Source organism: Rhinopithecus bieti, unplaced genomic scaffold (assembly GCF_001698545.2).
Source record: "Rhinopithecus bieti isolate Rb0 unplaced genomic scaffold, ASM169854v2 scaffold_24469, whole genome shotgun sequence".
Taxonomy (NCBI): Eukaryota; Metazoa; Chordata; class Mammalia; order Primates; family Cercopithecidae; genus Rhinopithecus; species Rhinopithecus bieti.
The window spans coordinates 701,032-725,224 of record NW_016811248.1 but is presented as its reverse complement, the minus strand read 5'-3'; the positions used below and the strand labels follow the sequence as shown (position 1 = coordinate 725,224).

Sequence of the window (24,193 nt, the reverse complement as noted above, 5' to 3'; positions counted from 1 at the left end):
ATGCATGGGTGGGTGGGCGGGTGGATGGATGGATGCATGCATGGTGGGTGGTGGGTAGGTAGATGCATGGGTGGGTGGATGGATGAATCCGTGGATGGGTAGATAGATGGGTGGGTGGATGTGTGGACAGGTGGGTGGATGCATGGATGGGTGGGTGGGTGGGTGGCTGGGTACATGGCAGGACAAGCCTGAGAGGATCCTGAGGAAACTGCCATCACCACCACGGTCTAACATGTCAAGAGTGCTGAGCTGACATGGCACCAGCTGCCTCCATGCCCTAACTTTTTTAAACCTCACACTGATCCTAGGAAGAAGTTTTATCATCAGTTCTAATTTACAAATGATAAAATGAGAGCACAGAAAGGCTAAGGACCTTGCCTGAGAGCACAAAGCCAGCTGGGGGTGGACCTTGGTGGTGAGGTCAAGCATGGTGACCCCAGTGCGCTCTCTTGACTGCCGTGCTGCCCTTGGCACCCAGAGTGCTGTGACCACACACGGGAGGGGATGGGTGCCACACAGGCTTGAACAAGAACACTTACTAAACAGGATCATAGCTCTGGTCAAAGGATATGGAAAAAAACAACTGCAATTCTGTTACAATTTCCTTGAAGTTTCACCCAAATCTACCTTTGCTCATGCATAGCTTGGTCCGGGACCTGGGCCTGAGTTAGCCTATGCACTTTAACTGGATTTCCTATTTGACCCTCAGTTCCCCCACCGGTAAAATGGTAGTAATCCCAACCCTCTTAGCTGTGAAGACCAAACCCAGAGCACAGGGCTCATGCCCTGCAAGCACCACAGGAACGTTCACTGCGAAAATTCATCCCCCTTCCGTGTAACAACATCTGTGCTTTTCCATGCTGCTGCCTGGGCTGCATGTGTGCACGTCCACAGCTGCCCCATCTCTGAGGATGTGTAGGGCCCACACTCTGTGCCCACGCCACTGTTCTAAATGCCATCGCAGTGAACAGGGCTGTACGCTCAGCTGCTGCTTCTTCCAGATCACCTTCCTGGCATCATTTCTTAGGGATGGGATGACAGTGTCAAAGAGCATGCACAGGGCATGCAAGGCCACTGCCTGCCAAGCTGTGGCGGCCTCACCTGAACGTGCGGCTGTGCACACATCCACCTCCCAGAGCCGCCCCATACTTGCTTCCTTCTGGCCAGGTGCGGTGACTCACACCCGGAATCCCAGCACTTTGGGAGGCCGAAGCAGGTGCATCACCTGAGGTCAGGAGTTTGAGACCAGCCTGGCCAAAATGGTGGAACCCTGTCTCTACTAAAAATACAAAAATTAGCCGAGCATGGTGTTGCATGCCGTAATTCCAGCTACTCGGGAGGCTGAGACACGAGAATCACTTGAACCTGGAGGCGGAGGTTGCAGTGAGCCAAGATCATGCCCACTGCACTCCAGCCTTGGTGACAGAGCAAGACTCCATCTGAAAAAAAAAAAAAAGACTTGCTTCTTTCCATCTTCCTTATTTTGGCTACTTCATATATACTCTTTATAAATTAATAACCATTTATTGGAAGTCCTGTGGCCTGAGATGCCACACTCCCGCTAACTAATCATCCTGTTAATTGCCTTAAGAGCTTTGATCAACTCCCAGTAACCAAACTGCAACTATGTAAAAGAAGTGAATTTGCATATAAAATAGAAAGACAATGAAAGGATGCTTGAAAACCCTGTACCTGCATTGGATACTCAAGCACTGCTATTTCCTCCTCCTCGGTGGGTCCAAACTGACGCCGAGTGGCTGAGAAGCGAAGAGCGATGGCCATGGCCAGCTTTAGGTTAACAACGGCCAGGCTCAGGATGGAGACCCGGCCCGAGGACAGGCCCCCCAGGGACACTCCGAAGCGCTGCCTGACGTCCTGCGGAAGGAAGGAGTGCAGATGATGAGCGCAAGCCCGGCTGCACGGCCACCTTGGACAGAGCGGCCTAGAGGCGAAGGTGCCCTCGTTTGTTCATTCAGAGTAGACCGGTGCCCACCTGCCCATGCCTCATCCCCAGGGCGCCCCAGGCACAGGACAGTGCGGCAGCAGGTACAGGTGTCACTGATGAACCGTGGATGGAATGGGGATACCGGGGAGAGGATACTCAGCTGCCTGCAGAAGAGACAGGCATTCCTCGCAGAGGGAACGGTATGACAGCACTGAGTAACCTCCCACTTTGCGGACTTGCAAACCATCTGCCTGGAGATTCCAAGGCCCACCTTTAACCTTGGCAACAATCAGATGTGGCTTGTATGCCAGAGGGCAGGGGCGGAGTCCATTAAAGGCAGCCATTCCAGGGGGTTTCACGGACACCTCTCCTTCCTTGTGTGCCTGTGAACAGGCAGTTCCTTTACGTGCGTCTAGCTGGAATCTTCCATCCACTACCTCCTCACATGCATCACCGGCGTCAGCAGCGGCTGTTGCTAAGGTCTGTCCAGGCTGTTGTGGGCACATCTAATCTACAGCCCTTGCCACATGATCTGACCATCCTTCCTGCCCTGCCCCTTGCTGCCCCTATCAGGCCCGCTCCTCTGAGCATCCAGGTCCTTCTTCCAAGGCAGCATGGTAATTGTGTGTCTGAGCGTATTAATCACACTCTCACATAGGAAATCACAGTCTCATTGTGTTTAAAAACATATTTAAGCCGGGCGCAGTGGTTCATGCCTGTAATCCCAACACTTTGGGAGGCTGAGGTGGGCGGATCACCTGAGGTCAGGAGTTTAAGACCAGCCTGGCCAACATGGTGAAACCCTGTCTCTACTGAAAATACGTAAATTAGCCAGGCATGGAGGCAGATGCCTATAGTCCCAGCTACTCCGGAGGCTGACGCAGGAGAATCACTTGAACCTGGGAGGCAGAGGAGAGGTTGCAGTGAGCTGAGACTGTGCCGCTGTACTCCAGCCTGTGTGACAGGGCAAGACTCCATCTCAAAAAATATATATACATATATATTTAAAGTGATTTTCCTTTAAGGGTATAAAATATGATTTCACTGCCTTCATGCATTCACTGTCATGTTTGAGAAATCTGAAATTCAAGTGTTTTTTATTCCACTGGAGTCAGATCTGGAAGATTCTAGAATTTTCTCTTAGGAATTCCTCAATTTCTCTACCGTGTGCCTGGGTACGTGCATAGGTACTTTCTTACTTTTCCTCTTTGGTCCTCCATGAGTCCCTTCAACCAAAGGCCTTCTTCTCCTCTCTCATTTAGAGACATTTCTCTCCTTTATTTCTCTAAACTTCACTTCTTTCCTTCTTTTTTGAGATAGGGTCTCGCTCTGTTGCCCAGGCTGGGGTGCAGTGGTGCAATCATGGCTCACTGCTGCCTGACCTCCTGGGCTTAGTTATCCTACCACCTCAGCCTCTTAAGTAGCAGACTACAGGCATGTGCTACCATGCCCAGCTAATTTTTGCATTTTTAGTAGAGATGGGGTTTTGCCATATTGCCCAGGCTGGTCTGGAACTTCTGGGCTCAAGCAATCTGCTCATCTTGGCCTTCCAAAGTCCTTACGGGCATAAGCCACTGCACCCAGCCTTCATTTTCTTTAATCCTCTCCTTCTGCCTTCCAAAGGACAAGTTTCCAATCCCTAATTCATCCTCCTGAGACAGTCATCCCATCTGCTGTGCTTGTTCTTCCAATCACTTTATTTTTAATTGATGTTGGATCTCCGTTTGTGAGCGGCTCCTGGTCTCGTGTTACTGCTCCCATTCTGGGCACCCTGTGTGTCTCTGGGCATCCCCATCATGCTCCTTCTCCATCCGTGCTTCCTGCATGTCAGATGTTGCATGCTGCTGGGGACTGGTATTCCAAGGGTGTGTGCTCGGGGTGGCCCACCTGCTGTAAGCTCATGATTCCTGAGAGCCATCAGCTACGACCTGGGCCATCACTCCCCGAGACCATGGTGTCTCTTCTGCTCTCCATGAACTTAAGCCAGGCAGGCGTGAGTTCTGGACACCAGGGAACTCTGTTTGTCGTCCCCCTTTGTGGACAGTTCGCCAGGAGACCCGTCTCCTTTGAATCTTCAGGAAAGCATCACTGGAAGTGGGCAGTCCTCTGACTGCGGCCCTCGAAGGCGAGTAGGCATTGTCAGGCCCAGACTCACCCCCTGTACACCAGCCCCTGGTGCTGTGGCTATCCCAAGAGTCCCCTTCTAGTGGGAGCACCAGAACCCAAACCAGGAGAAGTATGCCCCAGCGACGCCTGGCCCACGAGGAGGGGTCTCCTTTCCAGGCGCAGGGAGGAGCACAGAGCCAGGCCCTGCAGAGGAAGGCACTGGGAAGTGCGGCACACAAATGGACCCCATGCCTGTACCTTAAAGGGGCTGACGTAGGTGCCCTCGGGGGTGACGTCTCCCATCCGGTTCAGGAGGCTCTGGCGAGGAACTCTGACCTTGTGGAACATGGCGAAACTGTGTGGGGAAGCAGCAGGGCTTCTGTTAAACGGGGGTCCTGCCCTGAGGCTCTTCTCTTCTCCCCCAAGGGCAGCCAAAAAGGTGATACAATCCCCGAAGACAAAGAAAATGGCAGACGGCACGCCAGCAGACAGGAACGTTCAACCAACTTTCTATTCAAAAAAGTAGTCTAGGCAGGAACAGTGGCTCACGCCCAGAATCCCAACTCTTCGGAAGACCGAGACAGGAGGATTGCTTGAGCCTAGGAGTTCGAGACCAGCCTGGGCAACACAGTGAGACCCTGTTTCTAAAAAAAAAAAAAAAAAAATGTAGGTTAAAAAATAGGCCGGGTGCGGTGGCTGACGCCTGTAATCCCAGCACTTTGGGAGGGCGAGGCAAGAGGATAACCTCAGGTGAGGAGTTTGAAACCAGGCTGACCAATATGATGAAACCCCGTCTCTACTAAAAAAAATTAGCCAGGAGTGGTGGCATGTGCCTGTAGTCCCAGCTACTTAGGAGGCTGAGACAAGAGAATTGTTTGAACCCGGGCGGCGGAGGTTGCAGTGAGCCAAGATTGCGCCACTGCACTCCAGCCTTGGTGACAAAGCAAGACTCCATCTCAAAAATAATAGTAATAATAATAATAATAATAATAATAATAAAAGCATTGTGCATGTAGTAAGTTGTACTCCAGGTACAGAACTCCAGATATTCAACAGAAAAGACAGGAACTGTGTTTCTAAAGATTGGAATCTCTGATTCTCATACTTCAATCTCAAACCAGAATCCACAATGTGATAATATTGGCAAACTGAGGTTTAAAACTCTTAAGTCAAACAAAATAAGTGGTGTGATGGCATCGGTGCTCCCTCAGCAAGCAAATTCACTTCTTTTGAACAGATGAGCTCAGGATTACACACACATTGTTATGGATTATGATGTATTAATAACCAAAGATATCTGCTATGGTCATCTGGTCAGGAAAACCTATTTCACAACAGTCTAGGGAATAAGGCTATGCTAGCTTATGAATATTACATAAACTGTGCAAAAACCCCCCAAAACAAACTTCAAAATATCAACAGTTCCTATAGCAACTTATCTGATTCCTAAGATCACATGCAATGCCTTAGGGTAGCAGTCCTCAACCTTTTTGGCACCAGGGACTGGCTTTATGGAAGACAATTTTTCCACGAATGAGGGGGAGGTGGGGGTGGTTTCGGGATGATTCAAGCACATTATATTTATTGTGCACTTCATTTCTATTATTATCACATTGTAACACATAATGAAATAATTATAAGATTTGCCATAATGCAGAATCAGTGGGAGCCTGAGCTTGTTTTTCTGCAACTAGATGGTCCCATCTGGGGGTGATGGGAGACAGTGACAGATCATCAGGCACTGGATTCTCATAAAGAGCAGCACTCGCCCTAGATTCCTCACATGCGCAGATCACAGTAGGATTCACGCTCCTATAAGAATCTAATGCCGCCACCGCTCTGACAGGAGGAGGAGCTCAGGTGCTCGTGCGAGCAATGGGGAGTGGCAATAAACACAGAGGAGGCTTCGCTGGCTCACTGGATGCTCACCTCCTGCTGGGTGACCTAGTTCCTAACAGGCCACAGACCAGTACTGCAGGCTTGGGGACCCCTGCCTTACAAAATAGTCTTTTACTAACCCACAGAAAACACCATCTACAAAGAACAATCCCACATGCTGGGAGGGTACTGGAGGCACCTCCGTTTCCTGCATGGGCTCTTCCTTGAGTCCTGCTCTGGATGCCCCATACCCCCGTCGTCACCTGGTCCCGGGCTGTCAGCTCTGCCAGCCTGGCCCGATTCGCTTCCTCCCCTCCATCCCCACCCAGGACCCAGCACCTCCATCCCTACTCAGCTCTCCTGAGCGGATTTCCCGCAACAACCACATTGGCTCTTTCCTAGCTGCACCTCTTCAGCCCGTCCTCCCTGTGGGAGCAGGGCCCTTTCCCAAAGGCCTTTGGAATGGCAGAGGCCAATGTGGAGAGTCCCCCCAAAGCCGACCTCCGTCCACCCCTCTAACAGCATCGCCGCCTTGCCGTGAGGTGGTCCCGCCTGCCTGTGGTGCCCCATCCACCAGACTCTCTTCTGGCCTCGTGCCCTCCCTGCAGTCACTGCTAACACCAGGCAGCCCTTGGCTCACCTGGGAATTCTATGCCCCACCCTGGGAAGGGTATGAGGCAGACCCGAGGGTGGGGTCCCTCGACCGTCACCTTTCCTGGTTCCTGGGTGAGCTAGCTGCCTCTCAGCAGTCTCCCAGGGCTCATCCCCTTCTATGAGGGGGCCACCATGCGTGGGGCCTCCCAGACTCAAGGGACGGGCACGTAAGTGGCATGGTATGAACAAGCCAGGTGGGGTCAATGACATCCTCTGAGGCATAAGGGCCAGGCCAGGATCCCGACTCCTGAGACAGCCTGAGGGAGAGACACAGCACAGTTTCCATGCTCCCAGAAGGAGGAAGGCCCTGGGGCCGGGTGGGGATGGGGCTGGAGCTCCTTAGGGAAACCCGGGCAACCTGGCGAGGGAAGGGCTCTCAGCCGCTTTGCCGGGCACCTGCCCACCTGCAGGAAGTGAAGGGGAGTGGGGGCGCCAGCTCCTCCAAAGCCCTGGGCCCGACTGCCCAGCTGGGTGGCAGCTTCCCCCATGCCACAGCTGCACACTCAGAACACCCCACCTCGTGAGAAAAACCTTGCCTCAGTGCCAACGGCCCCAGCGTGCTCCAGCCTGTTACTTGAAAGTCACAGAATGCCTTTTCCAGTATGATCTGGTCACAGTCAGCGCCCTTTTCAAGGAGTGGAAATTCTTCACCCATTCTCACCACACGGAATATATTTATATTTGCAAAAACAGTCCTGTGAGTTTCAAGGAAAGCAAACTTTCACGAAGTCTCATGGGATCCCTTCTGTTCCACAAAAGCTCTTCCAGTGGCAGTCAGATGTGGCCAACTCAAACGCAAGCCGGATCCCCGGCGGGCGATGTGTGCGTATGTCACAAGTGTGTGTGTGTGTCACTGGACATGCACATGGCACAAGAGGCCTGAGTGTGGCGCAGAAACCCTCACCCCAACCCCAGGAGCGCCCAGGCCTCAGCACTCAACCCGCACCCTGGGCCTCCCGCTTCATGTCACAGCAGCTTCCTTCCTCCCTTGGGGCCTCAAAGGGCCCCCAGCCTAGCCCAGCCCAGTCTGCCAGAGCAGGCCGTTGAGTTTGGCAGGCCTCCTCCCAGCCACCGCCTCAGCTCAGGGCAAACACAACGAGAAAGACCCTTAAGTGCAGCCCACCTTAAGAGTCTGGCTGAAACTATTACTTGAAAACATCTTCATGGTTTTGCTTTTAGAGCTATTTGGCTAAAATTAATCCACACAATTTACATGTACCTCGGATTTGTAGGCAGTCATCCCACATACCCAGGAGTTCTTGTAAAGTGACAAAATCTAACCTATAAATTGTAACCACTTTTTTCAAGATAAATGGTTTCAACATTGGTAACAAAAATCACTAAATGATAAAGCGTTATCTTGGAAAAGATGGACATCTAGGCCGAATTCAGCCGGGAAACCTGGAGGGAACGCCGGTATCACTGCGCCCCCTGCTGGGCACACTGCCCAGACCCGCCAGCCCTGGTCGGGAAGGTGCATTTCTGGAAAGGGGCAGAGAGCAGGCTGCCTGCATCACCCCTGCTGGCTCCCATCCCAGCCCGACCTCCGCCTTCAAAGGCTCAGGGATCAAAGACAGGCACATCCCACTGCATTCCTGTCACCCTCCAGAAAGCCACAGTGGCAAGGCTCTGGAGGCACGGGGACCTGGCTTGGTGGAGCAGCTCCAAACAGTGTCAAAGGGTTGTCGTCATTCATGGCGATCCTATAGGAGACTAACCGTATTTCTGAGTCTTACAAGAGCCTTTACTGTATCAGTGTGATGTATTAATCATTAATGGTTTGATCTAATGCTCCTTTGACTATTATCCCAGTAAGAGGTGTGGATTCAATCTCTAGAAATAAGTTTATTAGGGGGGAACCAAGTGCAGGGTTTCTCTGCAATGTCCCAAAATAATGTCAAAGCCTCTCATTCATGAAACTGAAAGAGCAGTGAAGAGCCTTGCTCATACCCGAGGCCACCCACTGGATGTGACAATTCACCACCGCCATACGCCCGGGAGGAGACGCCTGTCGGGCCTCACGTGCACACATAGGACACTTCAGTAGATGGGGTAACAGTGCCTGTGGCTGCAGAGACCTGAACGGGATCAGCCGGGTCTAATGAAAGGATGCAGGTTCTCCAGAACAACACAGTGCCTCTCACACCCCATTTCCTGCATGGCGCTTCAGAGCTTCTCACCCCGAGGCCAGAGCCATCCTTCTCAAACAGACCAAACCGCACCACATTCTCGATGGCTAGGGGCTTCCCGCTGCCCTGAGGGCGAAGGGCCTGAATAGCAACCCTCCATACCCACCACACGGGCACCGTCCATGCCAAGCGCCTCCCAAGCACCCTGAGAAAGTAGTCATTCAAGAGAATTGGCAGCCGCAGGTCAGGGGTAACTCTCCTCCTTGCCAACTCCAACATTAACGAGTAGATTCCTCGTATTAATGTTAGTATAAGCCAGTGAGAACCTAGAACTCTGCAGGACAGGTGGAGTTAGGAGGGCTGTGCATATGTGTCTTGTTTCGCTTTTTTTTTTTGCCTGAAATCACAAGAATTTGCTTTTTAACAATGTCCTTTTACTTTCTTCTCCAGTTGACACTGTATACAAATCAATCAAGATTTTCCTCTTTAGTACAGTTTGGGGTCCTGCCTGTTTTAAAGGACTAGCAGAGATCTAAGACACTCCCTGCCTGTCACCCTGACTTCTTAGAAGAGACAGGCAGAAGGAGGTTTCTCCACGGCTGGGCAGATGCCCACTGGCCCATCTTCTCCCTCTGGAGACAACCTGGTCACAACAACCAGTTATTTCCAGCAGCTCCTGCAAGGCAGCCTCCTCTCCTCTCCACCAGCCTTGCTATGAAGCCGCATATCTAGAAACACTCTTGAGACATCTTGCAGGCCATCAGGCTCAGGCATGGTCACACCTTGTCCCACTACCCCCAAGCTATAAATCATCTCATGGGCACAGAGGGGTCTACACCCTGCTGGGTCAGGCTCTCAGGGAGGTGGCGTGTGGAGTCCAGCATTCCCAGTGAGGGAGGCACCAGCCGGGCCAGTAGCCAGGAAGTTCAAGCCCGGCCTGCTCAGGCAGGACCTGGCAGGGCCCTGGCACAGGGTCCTCTGTTGTCACTTGCTTTACAGATGAGGAAACACCAAGAAAGCTGGTCAAGGTGACACAAAGGGCTGGCTGCACACCTATCTCATTCCAAAGGTCATGCTACTAACGACCTGGAGCCCCAAAATCCAATCCCTCAAAGACCCTCAAGGCCCTTGTGGCCTGGCTTCCCTACCCTGCCCCCATCCCAGCACCCGCCTGGGCCTGACACTTCCCACTGCTCTCTCCACCTGAAATGCTGCACATTCCAAAATCACTGGCCGCTTCTCCCCGGCCACCCAGGCCTCCATGTGGCCATCAAGCATTCATTAGTCTTTCCAGGGCCCTCCCCAAGCCAGGGTCTGCACACCCATCCAACCCTTCAGCCAGGCCTTGGCCACACCAACCCAGTGTCACATCTGTGCTGCTAAATGGTTATCTGTGGGCTGATGAAACAAAGAAACCTGCGGAATTATCTTTCTAACCACTGTGACACTGAGATTACCCAGAAAGGAGCAAGCCTACTCCGGAGGCAGAAACTGCAGATATGGGTCCCTCCAGATCAGCATGGATGTGTGTGGAGGCCGAGCCGGGGGAGGCTCAGGATGCTGGCGAGGACCTCACACAGAGGAGGCGGCCCCCCAGGCAGGGGCCCCACCAGCTGCGCGCAGACGCCTGGGTCTGATCTGAGAGTGGGGAGCCGCCTGCCAAGGTGAAGCTGGTTTGCTGAGGTCTCTGATCAAGTTGGCCTCCCAAAGTGGAGTTCAAGCAGGACATGGCCAGTGCACGCACAGGGGCTAGGCGTAGGTCCCCACAGCGTTTCAGTCTAAGAGGGCAGGGCACGGCACCCATGGAGCCGGTGAGATCTCAGACATGAGCGACACGCAGCCTGGGCCTCGGCAGGAAGCTCAGGGCTCAACAGCCTCCATCACTCACCCGTTATCCAGACCGTTCTGCCCGAGTTTCTTCCCCATGTCGCCGACCATCACTCCGGGCATGGGAAGAAGGGTCTTTGGGTCCCGGATCTATACAAAGCCACAGAAAGCAGCAAACAGCAACTGTTACAATCACACAAAAATCAAAACAAATGTGCTCAGAAACCCACAGGGTGGGCCATGGGCTCAACACTGGGCAGCTGTGGGTTAAACCATCCTCCAGAAGTGATACATCCAAGTCCTGACCCAGGACCTGGGAATGGGAGCTGATTTGGAAATAGAGTCCTGCAGATACAATGAATTTAAGAGCATCAAGATGAGGTCAACCCGAATCACCCAGGCGGGCCCTAAATCCCACGGCAAGTGTCCTGTGAGAGTCAGAAGAGGAGTGGGCGTGGGGAAGAGGGAGCCACGTGGAGACGGAGGCACAGAGTGCAGCGCTGGGGCCACAGGCCTGGGGCCACCTGGAGCTGGAAGAGATAGGAAGGATCCTGCCCTGGAGCCTTTAGAGGGAATGCCGCCCTAAAGATTCCTGCATTTCAGACCCCTGGCCTCCAGAGTTTGGAGAGTACACTATGCTGTTCCCAGTGCCCTGGTTTGTGATGCTTTGCTGTGGCAGCAGTGAGAGACTAACACGGAGGCCGGTGCTGCGGGGAGGACGTCAGGAATTTCATATTCATGTTTTAGACTCAGGACTTCCCGCTAGATCTTACTAAAGTGATAAAATGGCTGCGCAAATAGGTGTAGTGGGAGAAACGGCTATGATTATTCTAGTCAATCACCATGGCCCAAGATACAGGGCCAGCCAGCTGATGGCTGCACACTGTGGGAACTCAAGGGAAAGGACGTGGAGCTTCATCCTTGGGCACTGTTACCGCAGGGATTCCCAACCATGGGACGCGCCACCTTCCCCTTCCCCACCAGGGGACGCGGGTGGTGTCTGGAGAGATGCTGGTTGTCTTAACTGGAGGGAGCTATGACAGAGTGGGCAGAAGCCAGAAGTGCTCAGCCCAGCCAAGGGCATACAGGGCGCCCCAGTGAGCGCTACCCAGCCCACACTGTCAACAGTGCCAAAGTGGAAAAGCTGCTTTAGAGAAGCACGGAAGTGGTGCTGCTGGGAATTTAGCTATGTGCATGACCTGCCAGCTAGCTTCTGTTTATGTCTGTGAATTCACCATCTAACTTCACTGAACTCTAAAATAAACACTCAAAAAGGGCTAAAACCCAAATGTAAACATCCTCTCCTTTTCTAAAATTTTTCAGCAAGGCCCAATAAAGATTCAGACACTGTCTCACACACACACACACACAAAAGAAACCTGCAAAAGATGCCCGCCCCTGCACCATCAGCTCAGGTCTGGGACATGGAGCACAATCCTGTCCAAAGAACTCCAAGACCACTGTTTCCGTCGCTCCTTATCAGGCAGGAGGCCGTGGCTCTGGGAGGGGACTCGGGTGTCCTGAGCACTTGGTGCAATGGCGCTCCGACGGCGAGAGGAGCGACACAATCCTGCGGAGTGTTTTTAGGACAACATAAATGAGTCTAAAACACTGCGGTTCTATGGCCCAAAACTCAGACACGCCGAAAGCTGCTGAATTCTAGCCCAGGCAACTCCCGCAAGAAGTCCACTCCAGGTAGAAATCTATAATCATAGAAACAAGGTAAACTGGTCTCAGGCAACTACGATGCTGTCATAAAGATGTATGTGGCCTTGTCCCTGCTTCCCAGCACACAACTCCTAAAACCCTTGACTCTCTGCAGTGGTGAGAGTCTTGTGCGTGCTCATGAGATGGCTGCAGACCCCTAGGTAGCTTCAGGATGAAGACCAAGGTGCAATTAGGGGGACGGTCAGAGGCACAGGCCACAACCTGGACTTGCCATCGACATCCAAAGGGTTGGGGAGCTTCTTGTGGGACTGAACCCTCACTGTGGGGGTCTGAGGCTCACCCCAGGTGAACAGCATCAGTATGGAGTTAAATTAGAGGACGCCTCGCTGCTTTCTGCGGCAGAGCTGCGTGCCGGTGGGGAGAAACCCACACACATCTAATGTCAGAGCGTTGTGTTGGCTGCATGACAGGAGGAAAAACACTTCGGTTTTGTCCTGTATCCTTAAAATGAAAAAAACCTCTCTGGTCTGCAATAGCTCAAATATCAGGTCAACTGAAAAATAACATGAGCAACAAAAGAAAAAAAACAAACATAAAACTGGACTTCATGGAAATTGAAAAACTTTGTGCATCAAATCAACTGGATGGTCTCAGCCGGAAGCCTTGCCCAGGCCCTCTCAGCTGTGTCACTGGGGGATATTGGGCTGGTTGGTTCTTTCTAAGGCATGGGCAGGGCTGTCTGCACCATAGGCGGAGCTGCGGGATACACTGTGGGTGGGGCTGCCTGTGCACCGTGGGAGGGGCTGTGGGATATACCACAGGCAGGGCTGTCTGCACTGTGGGTGGGGCTGTCTGTACACTGTGGACAGGGCTGTCTGCACTGTGGGTGGAGCTGTCTGTGCACTGCGGGTGGGGCGGTAGGATACACTTTGGGCAGGCCTGTCTGTGCATCGTGGGCAGGGCTATCTGTACTGTGGGTGGGGCTGTCTGTGCACTGTGGGCAGGGCTGTCTATGCACTGTGGACAGGACTGTCTGCACTGTGGGCAGAGCTGTCTCTGCACTGCAGGTGGGGCTGTAGGATATGCCGTGGGCAGGGCTGTGGGATACATTGTGAGCGAGGCTGTCTGTGCACTGTGGGCAGGGCTATCTGCACTGTGGGCGGGGCTGTCTGTACTGTGGGCGGGGCTATAGGATGCATTGTGGGGTGCTCGGCAGCAGCCCTGGTCCACTCACCAGATGCCAGAAGCATCCCCCACCCTAGTTATGACAAAAATGACTCCGGACATTCCCAATGCCTCCTGCGGGTAAACACTGCCCCCACTGAGGGCCACCCCAGTGTCCTACCTGCACGATAAAGGGATGCAGCCCATGGCACTGGTCCCCCGGCACGTGCAGCTTAGCAAACACCACTGCATGAGTGGCTGTCTTGCCCATGTTGCCAACCCAAAATTTGGCAGCTTCGAAATCAGGGGAATGTATGATGAATTCCTGCACAAGGGAAAAAGGTTGATTATAATTAGCAACTGAAGCACATGCAGAATTGGTGTTTTCCTTTTAGACAGGTTCCATTTTCTACATTCAAAATCTCTGAGGCCAAAGTCGAAACTGATCGCACATTTCAGTTCTTGTATGGCACAGGTAGGCCTCTTCTTTAAACAGAGCCTATTCCTGGGCCTTGTGACTTAAAGAACCTTTAGATGCAAAATACCCCACAGGCAGGTAAATGCTTCTGGGGAGTTTTCATTATCATGCACAGTCTTCGGTCCCTGACCACACCCCTCAGGTGGAAACCCTGTCCTGCAGTCCACTCAGTCCTTTAGGACATCTAATTCACAACACACCGCTGCCCTCTTGCTGTCTCTCCCATCCACAGCTCCATGATTGACAGTTATATCCCAAACGCCCCGAGCACAAGGCAGCCGCTCAGCACATCAGAAGGAAGGAGGGAATGAACGCATGTGTGAACTAGCAGAACGGCTGTGGCATCACAGCGTTCGGTGTTTGGCTAGAAGGGGTGTGGACGGATCCCCCAGGAACACCGAGGGTGTTGCGTGGGTCGGGAGCGAAGAGCACATGGGAACAGGCAGGAGCTGGGCTGCTGGAGCTGGGCCTGCCCCAGGGGCATCTGCTGGGAGCCCTGTGAGTAAGGCTGGGAGGGAGGATGTGGACCAGCAGCGCTGTGTAACGTGGCCAGGATCTGCAAGGGAACAAAGATGAGCGCCTTCAGGCAGACAGCCTACAGGTGGCCCACAGAGCCGCCCTGGGCCGCCTTGGGAGACGCCGATCCTCCACACGGTGCTTGCCAGTCACTGCCAGGGGCTGTTGGCAGAAAGTTTTGGTTCTGGTTCCAGCCCCTGCAGGGAGGGAGGTGCCCGGGAGGGCTTCCTCCTGTCCAGCCAGTGGGACTTTGTAAACCGAGAGTAGTGAACAATCATCCTACAGATTCTGAAGTTTCACTGAGAAGTAGGAGGTGGGGTGGCTGCCAGCCATGCCTTCTGTTCTGTTCTCTCAGGGGACCACCAGCTCTTCGCCTGCCAGAGGGAGGAGGGCTCCCGGTCTCAGCCAGGCTCTCCTCACTCGCTCTTTAGCACGTGGCAGTTCTGGCACCTCCACCCGTCACTCATTCTCTGCAGTGCAGGTGTGCACTGCAACACCAGCCCGAGCCGGCTCCTCGGGGCCTGCACTCCTCCACACAGATCTTTCCCACCGTCTCAGCTGTCTGGCTGCCTCCCTGTGCCCCGGCATACCAGCTTTGCTCTCTGGAGGGCCTCCATGGCACCTGGCACACCTCACTTCTCCCTGTTGGTGTCTGTGTCTCCCCCCGGCCCACAACTTCAGGACAGCAGAGACCTGTCTGCTGTGCTCACCGCTTCCTGCCCAGTCTCAGAAAGCTGTGCCTCACACACAGCAGGTACCCAGCAATGCCTGTTGTCCAAATAAATGCTCAGCCAGCAGCCCGGCCTGGATCCCAGGCACCCCAACTCTACGGATCTGATGCCACACTCTGACCTCCGCTTAGGGATCAAATGCCAAGAAGGAGGTGGAAATGGGAACTGGTCCTCTGATGCCCCACCCCAAGGGTACCTGGGTGCTGTCATCCATCTGACTGTCAGAAAGGGCCCTACCTCCTGGCACTGCAGGCCACAGGCAGAGGGCAGCAGGAGGAGAAGGAGCCATAGGGCGAGAAAGACCTGGGTTCAGATAAAGATATCTTGTGGCTTAAAAGAAAGTTCCCAAGAGAGCCTCATGCCCTACTTTACTCCCAGCCCCACTCTGAGCAGGAGCCTTGGCCCCACTCCCAAGGGCCCAGAGCAGGGGCACCCTGTGAGAGGACCACCTCTTATCCCTGCTGGGCCGGGGGTCCACTTGGGTTCATTACTGGGCTCTTCCATGCAGTACCCCAGGCAGAGTCCACACAGCCCATGCTGTGGAATGAATGGATGGATGGAAGAATGAATGGATGGATGAGAGAATGAATGGATGGATGGAAGAATGAATGGATGGATGACAATGAATGGATGGAAGAATGAATGGATGGATGAAAGAATGAATGGATGGATGGAAGAATGAATGGACAGATGGAAGAATGAATGGATGGATGAGAGAATGGATGGAAGAATGAATGGATGGATGGAAGAATGAATGGATGGAAGAAAGAATGGATGGATGAAAGAATGGATGGATGGATGACTGTTGAGCATATCTGCAGGTGCAGAGCTTCACTTCCTGCCACACAACAGTCCTCCCTGACCACTGCCAATGGGAGAGGGTGGAAGGTGGGTGAGGAAAGACTGGCAGGGAGACCTGGGCCTCAGGGACAAGTGGAGGCCTAAGAGAGTGACGTGGCGGCAGGGAGGCAGGGCCAGGGGAACACAGCGGGGTGGGTGGGGACCCTCCCCATCCTCCGTCCCAGGCTTGCGTCCCTCCACAACACTGGCAGCCCCAGGGCATCCATCTGTAGCCCATCTCCCTCCCCTGCGCCCCTCCTCAGCACTGACAGCCCCAGGGCATCCATCTGTGGCCCATCTCCCTCCACCACACCAGAAGCTCCCAGGCAGCGGACTCGATGCAGGTACCAGAGAGGTCAAGAGGATGGCAAGGGCCCGAGGAATCAGACTGCGGTGGCAGAAATGGACAAGGCAGGCTGTTCGCAGAGGGACAACCACAAAGGGCAGAGGGCAGGGAGCACGTTGTATCCACGGGGTCCACCGTAGAACCACGGGCCATGTGAACAGTTTATGAATCCACTATGAATAGGCAGCCAGGTAAACAAGGCAATAAATTTTACAGAATGAGGGCTTCTTCACTGCACTCAAATTACACACAAATCCAAACCACGATCAATTCCCCATAAAGCTCGTGGTGGGCACAGGCTTTGTCTCCCAACGCCTGGTCTCCCGAGCCCCACTTTTCAGTGTGATGAATCTCAGTGTGTATTTCTACATATGTGTATGTGGACAGGCCTCCTGCTTTAATTTTTTTTCTTATTCCTGGCAACCACATTTGCACTCATGACATCTCATACACTCCAAACCCAGGGAGCTGGCGGAAGGTAACACCTACCTTAGTGGCAGGATCGTACTGGGCAGTTGTACGAATGGCCTTGGTATTACTCCCGTGGCTTAATTCGGTCAGAGCAAAACATCCAAAAATCTAAGTCAAAGCACAAAAGGATGGAAAGCAAGAAAAGTTCTTTGTGCACACGCCCAGAAGGCATCTGCTGCCATCTTTCCTTTAAAGATGAAACCACATATCAAAGCCCCAAATTTCCATCTACCCAACTAGTGACTTGACTGAGTCGTGCTGCCATGCTTGGCTGGCAACCACAGCGGCCTAAACCAAACTGACCGCAGCTGCTCCAAGTCAGCAAGCTGGCAGAAACTGCTTGTCAGGAGAAGACAGTGGGAGGCCTCAGCGACAATTCACCTGGTGCTAGGAAGTCAATGTGCCTGTGTTTGCTGAAGAACAGTGCTAGCTAATGGGTGAGAAGCCTGAGAACACTAGGGAACAAGAAGAACATGAGCCCCCTAGGCACCCCCTTCTACAATCGTCCCTTTTCACAAATCTCTACAAAGATCAAGCAAGAGAACTAGGCTCACAATTCACCGTGAACCAGAACTTACCTCCATACTGAAGATCTTTGGAATATATGTGAGATGTCTTTCAGAACCAGAACTGTAAACTGCTGATCCAAAAACCTGAAAGTATAACATCGTCCTATCAACAGGGAGCAGGTAAGAAGAGTACGGCTCTTCCGGGACATCACAACAGACGACGGCACGCCGCCACCACGCCCACCCTGGTTCCCTGCCACAGTGCACTTTCCCCAAGGTGGAGAACGAAGCTCCGAGAGGTCAGCCAGCAGCCCAGATGCCCCAGGCCAGGGTCTCCAGACACACAGCGGCCCGGGTCCCCCTGTGCCAAGCAGCTTGTGTAAGGCACATAGAATCACTTGGGAGTTAAGATGCCTACGAGGAGTCCTGGGGGTCTGAGGACAGCAGGGAGACAGAACAGGAGGGTGTGTGGAGCGCAGAGGCCACCAGCCCATCAAACATTGCAGGCAAGGCTAAGGGCAAAGCCATTTTGCCCAAGCTCAGCTCTGCTGGTATGTTACAAAGGAAGGAAAACACAGGTTTCTTACTTTGGCCTTCTTTTTTTTTTCTTTTTATTATTTGTCTCTTTTTTTGTATGAGGCAAAAAAAAAAAAAAGGTCCCACCAGCTCCTCTTCTGATGGGACTTGAAGCTTCACCACATTGTATTTTACTCAAGGACTTACGTGTGTAAATTTGCAAATACATGATGGTGGATGGGCTTGAAAATAAAAGAATGAAAAGGGGACTGAATTTTTTTTAAAACATTAAAAAAGATAATTTTAAAATTTGCAAATATAGCTGGAAAAACTGGAGCTTCTCTGCCTCCTGGTTGGCCCTGGGACAGGCATCCCTCAAGGCTCAGCGCAGCAGTGCGAAAGCCGTGTCCTTCTCCCCAGGCCGCACGCTCACCAAGCTATGGAGGAGGTACTTGACAGCCAGAGAAGAGTCATACATTCCCAGGCACTGAATCAAGGCGGGGACCTTCAGAGGGCTCTTGAACATGTCTTCGACACTGAGGAAGTCATACTCGAAGATCCGCTTGCATCGAAGGAAGTTCAGCTCACGATACTTCTCCAAGGACAGATCGGCTCCAGGGGAACGGGCGAAAAGAGGGTCCTTCTCGAGAGCTGAGAAGATGGTTTTCTGGAAATGCAGGAGATGGGGAAGGTTTATCTGGAGTAAAAGACGAACTCTCCATGTGCCCTTATATAGTTTACCTCCAGGTCACAGGCTTCATGGGACGCTGTCTGACTTAAGAGACAGCCAGACAGAGATATGACTATCATTCCCAACGGACTAGAGGGCTGGAGGCTTAAGAAACATCAACAATCCATGTTCATTTCCAGACTCCTCATCAATTCCCTGAGGCCTCTCCTGGGGTGCAGAAAGGAGAGAGGCTGTGCTGCCTGGGATGAGCCTCACCCAGCAGAGGAGAAGCTATAAGAGCCAGAAATTCCATTGTGCTAATGAATTAAGACCCCACTGGGAAAAAAGACAAGCTGCACACAACCACACACCTCACCTTAAAGCGGAGCATGTCCTCCCCTTCCGTGAACAGCGCCAGCTCCTTCCAGCTGAAGGACGCTCTTGCTCGGTAGGCGTCCAGGGGTCCCCTGGGAAATTCTGGGAGCAGAGCTGCGTCACCTCCTTCTACAGGGGGTACCATCGTGTGATGAAAGCCTGCACAAAACATGCAGCCTGAATCCATGCGCTCCCATCTATGGGTTCAAACCACCCCCACCAACAGGAAAGCCCGCAACACCTTACAAATCAGAAAAAAGCAAACTCGAAATCCAAAAGGACAGCAAAAGAGAGTCACCCTGTGAATGGCTAACATCATTTTCCCAAAAGAAAAGGAGAGAAGAATTCCCTCGTCCACTCCTGAACACAGATGCCAAGGACACAGAAGAGAGCCAGGCACAGCCTGGGGATCACCAGGCACATAGTGCAGAGTGCAGCACAGAGTGCAGAGGGTTCGTCGGAGGCCTTGCTTTCTGTTGCACAGCCTTGCCTGAGAGCACCATGCCCTCTTGGGAGCACCCTGGACATCCAGACCCATCCCCAAGGCTCACTAAACCCAGGGTCAGGAAGCATTCCCTCTGGAATCCAGCCAGTGCCAGCTGGTCCACTCTGGTCACACACGATGGTACCTCACGTCCCCACCCACCGCCGCCGGTCCACCTGGACACAGGACCTCTGCCACAGAACTTCTGATCATAGGCTTCTGCACTGATTTCCCCTCGACATATAGACACCTGGCTTCCCACTAACACAGCAGGCCTCCCAAACTCAGCTCTCTTGACCAAATATCCATTCTGGAATTTTCTGGATAGACTGGGTCCTTTTCCAAGTGGCTTGGCTGATGAAGGTATTGAAGGGAATGACTAGCGAACCCAGGTCTGGCTGAGTCCTGCGCGTGGGCCCCCCACCTTCACTCTTTAAGGCCTAGAGGAAAGAGGAACTTTTGAGTCCTTTGAGCTGAAACAGCCTGCGGTGCTGGAGCCTGAGTCTGGCTTGCTCTTCTGTCCTATCCTTCCTTAGAATCGGAGGAAAGCACTGGGCACCGGCCGGCCAGTTAAAAACGATCAGCGTGGCTGCCGGACTTAAGACTCAGGTGTGAGGCTTTCTGGGAAAACGCTTTCTAACCCCCAACCCTTCTGGGTTGAGCATTGGTCTGCTGGAACCAGCTTCCACTTTCGGTTTTCTTGGGGAAGCCATGGGCTGACTAGAGGCAGAAAGCTGTCATCCCAAACTCCCGGCATTGGCAGGTTCAGATCATGGCACAGCCAGAAGTCTCTACGCAACAGTCACCCATGCGTGCACCCTATCTATGCGCGCACCCTATCCACGCGTGCACCCTATCCATGCGCGCACCCTATCTATGCGCGCACCCTATCCACGCGTGCACCCTATCCATGCGCGCACCCTATCTATGCGTGCACCCTATCTCTCCTTCTGACCCATACCTCCTGGGTCTCAACCACGACTTTCTTGAAAGTGTAGCCCCCAAAATTCTCCTTACCTCTGAATCTACTTCCTCTGATCTCTCCTAGGTACTAATGCTTCAGACTTTCACTTCCTCTCCCAAGTATTAAAGCAAGTCGTATCTCCAAAGGGATCTAAGGAAGCTCTAAGCTATGTCCTTAGGCACCTAGGGTATGAACCCAGGGAGTCTTGTCCCTGGTGTCCCTCCCGATTTAGGTATACAGCTCTCGACATGGGATGTTATGTGGGACCTACCACTGTTGCCAGGGCCCCAAGTTTGTAAATGGCTAGGAGGACTGCTCTCCCATTGTGTAAGATGCTCTCCTCCCCCAATTTCTACCCAGCTTACCTCCCCCACCGCAATACAATCTCCAAGCCTTAGCTCCTTGGCCAGGGCCTTAGAACTGATGACCCAGTACTTTAACAACTGGAACTATGTCTACAACAACACAATAGATCAGGATGAAGGGAGGCACGGGGAGTAGGGAGGGGGGAGGGATAGCATTAGGAGATATACCTAATTTAATGACGAGTTAATGGGTGCAGCACACCAACATGGCACATGTATACATATGTAACAAACCTGCACGTTGTGCACATGTACCCTAGAACTTACATTAAAAAAAAAAGGGGGGGGAGGCACATGTTCCTATAGTGGCAAATGGGGCAACGAGCAAATGTACTTCTGCTGTGTTCCCAAAATCCATCTACCAAGAGAGAAAAAGAGAGGGAAAGAGAAATAGAGAGAGAGAAGAGAGAGAAAGAGACAGAGGGGGAAGAGAGAAGGGCAGAAAGTCTGAGAGAGAAAGAGAGACACGAAAAGTAAAATAGAGAAAGGAAGAGAGAGATATACAAGTAGTTAAGAAAAAAAAACAGTGCACCCCATTCCTTTAAAAGCCAGGGTAAATTTAAAATCTATAATTGATAATTGAAGATCTTCTCCGTGACCCTGTAACACTCCAATACCACTTTGTTGTCAGTTAAACAGTGTAATGCAGACATTAGGAAAAAAACTTCAAAACTCCATCTTAGGCCCAGAGTAAAACATACAAACCCTATTGAACTTGGCAACCTCGGTGTTTTTTAAAATAGAGATCAGGAGGAGCAGGCAAACCCTGCTGAACTTGGCAACCTCGGTTTTTTTTACAAGAGATCAGGAGGTGCAGGCGGAACAGGACAAATGGGCCCTCAGGCTAGCGGACGTTTGCTCGTTGCCTCCATTTGCTACTATAGGAATATGCACCTCCCTTTAATTTACTCAACTGCTTTCATCCTGATCTATTGTGTTGTCGTAGACATAGTTCCTGTTGTTAAAGTACTGGGTCATCAGTTCTGAGGCCCTGACTCTGGAGCCAAGACTTGGAGATTGTATTGCAGTGGGGGAGGTAAGCTGGGTAGAAATTGAGGGAGGAGAGCATCTTACTTTGGAGGCTCTGGAAAAGGGAAAGGCTGGGCAAATCGAATGCCTAATAGGGTTTGCTTGCAGTGCGGTCTACAAGGACACTTTAAGAAAGACTGTCTGAATAGAAATAAGCCGCCCCCTCATCCATGCCCCTTATGTCAAGGAAATCACTGGAAAACCCACTGCCCCAAGGGACAAAGGTCCTCTCAGTCAGAAGTCACTAACCAGATGATCCAGCAGCAGGACTGAGGGTGCCCGGGGCAATCGCTAGCCCATGCCATCACCCTCACAGAGCGCCAGATATGCTTGACCATTCAGGGCCATGCCACTGTACTACCAGCTCCCCTTACCAAGAGTTTCTATGGAGAATGTGGCTTCCCAGAAACACTGACGCCCCATCATATAGGAGTTTTTCTAAAGGAAACCCCACTTTCAGCGCCCACACCTATATGCCCCTGCACTTCAGGCCATACATTTCAATCCCTGTATCTTTAACCTCCTTGTTAAGTTTGTCTCTTCCAGAAATCAAAGCTGTAAAACTACAAATGGTTCTTCAAATGGAGCCCCAGATGCAGTCCATGACTAAGATCTACAACAGACCCACGGACCGGCCTGCTAGCCCACGCTTCGATGTTGATGACATCGAAGGCACCCCTCCTGAGGATATCTCAACGGCACAACCCCTACTACGCCTCAATTCAACAGGAAGCAGTTAGAGCGGTCATCACCCAACCTCCCTAACAGCACTTGGGTTTTCCTGTTGAGAGGGGGACTAAGAGACAAGACTAGCTGGATTTCCTAGGCCAACTAAGAATTCCTAAGCCTAGCTGGGGAAGGTGACCACACTCAGCTTTAAACATGGGGCTTGTAACTCAGCTCACACCCAACCAATCAGGTAGTAAAGAGAGCTCACTAAAATACCAGTGAGGCTAACAACAGGAGGTAAAGAAATAATCTGATCATCTATCACCTGAGAGCATAGGGGGAGGGACAATGATCAGGATATAAACCCAGGCATTCAGGACGAATCAGGCAACCCCCTTTGGGTCCCCTCCCATTGTACGGGGAGCTCTGTTTTCACTCTATTAAATCTTGCACACTCTTCTGGTCCGTGTTTGTTCCGGCTTGAGCTGAGCTCTCGCTTGCCATCCACCACTGCTGATCGCGGCTGTGGCAGACCCTCCGCTGACTTCCACCCCTCGGGATCCAGCAGGGTGTTCGCTGCGCTTCTGATCCAGCGAGGCACCCATTACCGCTCCCAGGCTAGAGGCTCGCCACTGTTCCTGTGTGGCTAAGTGCCTGGGTTCCTCCTAATCGAGCTGAACACTAGTCACTGGGTTCCATGGTTCTCTTCCGTGACCCACAGCTTCTCATAGAGTTATAACACTCACTGCACGGCCCAAGGTTCCATTCCTTGGAATCCCTGAGGCCAAGAACCCCAAATCAGAGAGCAAGAGGCTTGCCGCCATCTTGGGAGCCGCCCGCCACCACCTTGGGAGCTCTGGGAGCAAAGACCCACCAATAACAATGCCTGGATAGTGCCCAGCGTCTAGACAGGGTCTACTGTGTGGGCTGCTGCATTCCAAATACGGTGAGGTCTGGCTAGTGCCCAGGGTCTACTGTCTGGGCTGCTGCATTCCAAATACAGTGACGCCTGCCTAATGCCCAGGGTCTACCATCTAGGCTGCTGTCATTCACATGAGAGGCTCGGAGCACCTTCTGGCACAGAAGTGGGGGCTTCAAGATCACTATTCTGGCAACAGCCTCCACCAGTCTTCTCTCTGCGGTGCTGATCACTCTCCCTTTCGTGAACAGCTGCCCAGTTCAAGGTGCAAAGCCCTCTGAACGCCCAGCACGTGGGCCACCTGCACTCCCGGCCCCTGCTCTGTGTAATCCTGGCCCCGCCACCCGCCAATCCGCACAGCTCCCACGCCCCCGGGCCTGGCATGTGCAGTGCCCCCTCTCCCGCCCCGCCGCGACCGCGCCCCGGGGGCTAACGCAGCCTCCACCTTCGGGCTCACCGGTCCCCGCTGCTTAGCACGGTCCAACTCACGCAGCAGGCGCTCAGGGGATGCCTGTCGGCTCGCGACCAACCCGGCAGGATGAGGAGTAGCTGCCTGCGCAGCGCTGCTGTCTCCGGCCTGGCCCCACTGCTCTCCCGCAATGCCTCTCGGCCACCGTCCGTCCCATGGGCGGGGCCGGGGGGGGGGGAGACGCGGGCGCCCTGACGTCATCGTGCCGCGCCACCTTCGTCGCCCGGGAAACGTGGATGCCGCTGCCACCCGGGCAGGGCCGGGAACCAGGAAGCTTCGCCCAGGCGCTCCCGGGCACTCGGCTTCTCCGCCTTTAGGCAAGCCCTGGCTGACCGACTCTGGCGAGTCGCTGACCTCTCGGAGCGCAGTAGTTCTGAGATGCAGTTCACACCCCGACCCTTCCTGGGGCCCACTTCAAGGCTACTGGATCAGGACCCCCAGTCTGGGGCCGGGCATTTTCAAATTAATCAA

At 52.9% G+C, this 24,193-nt stretch overlaps 1 protein-coding gene across 5 annotated transcripts in view; it reads right to left on the bottom strand.

Moving 5' to 3' along the window:
- Positions 1–24,193, bottom strand: part of ACOX3 (acyl-CoA oxidase 3, pristanoyl) — a 53,091-nt gene that overhangs the window by 23,374 nt on the left and 5,524 nt on the right. For 2 of the 5 annotated variants that reach the window (XM_017893605.1, XM_017893609.1), the window contains exons 1-9: positions 23,711–23,857; positions 18,825–18,982; positions 18,212–18,445; positions 17,332–17,406; positions 16,772–16,861; positions 13,553–13,696; positions 10,601–10,689; positions 4,310–4,406; positions 1,693–1,875 (exon numbers count right to left, since the gene is read on the bottom strand). In XM_017893605.1, coding sequence (XP_017749094.1) covers positions 1,693–1,875; positions 4,310–4,406; positions 10,601–10,689; positions 13,553–13,696; positions 16,772–16,861; positions 17,332–17,406; positions 18,212–18,445; positions 18,825–18,968 — 1,056 coding nt within the window. In that variant the 5' untranslated portion in view covers positions 18,969–18,982; positions 23,711–23,857. Of the gene's footprint in view, positions 1–1,692; positions 1,876–4,309; positions 4,407–10,600; positions 10,690–13,552; positions 13,697–16,771; positions 16,862–17,331; positions 17,407–18,211; positions 18,446–18,824; positions 18,983–23,698; positions 23,877–24,193 lie in introns of those variants that run through there. The other 3 variants (XM_017893606.1, XM_017893607.1, XM_017893608.1) reach the window with 3 other exon arrangements.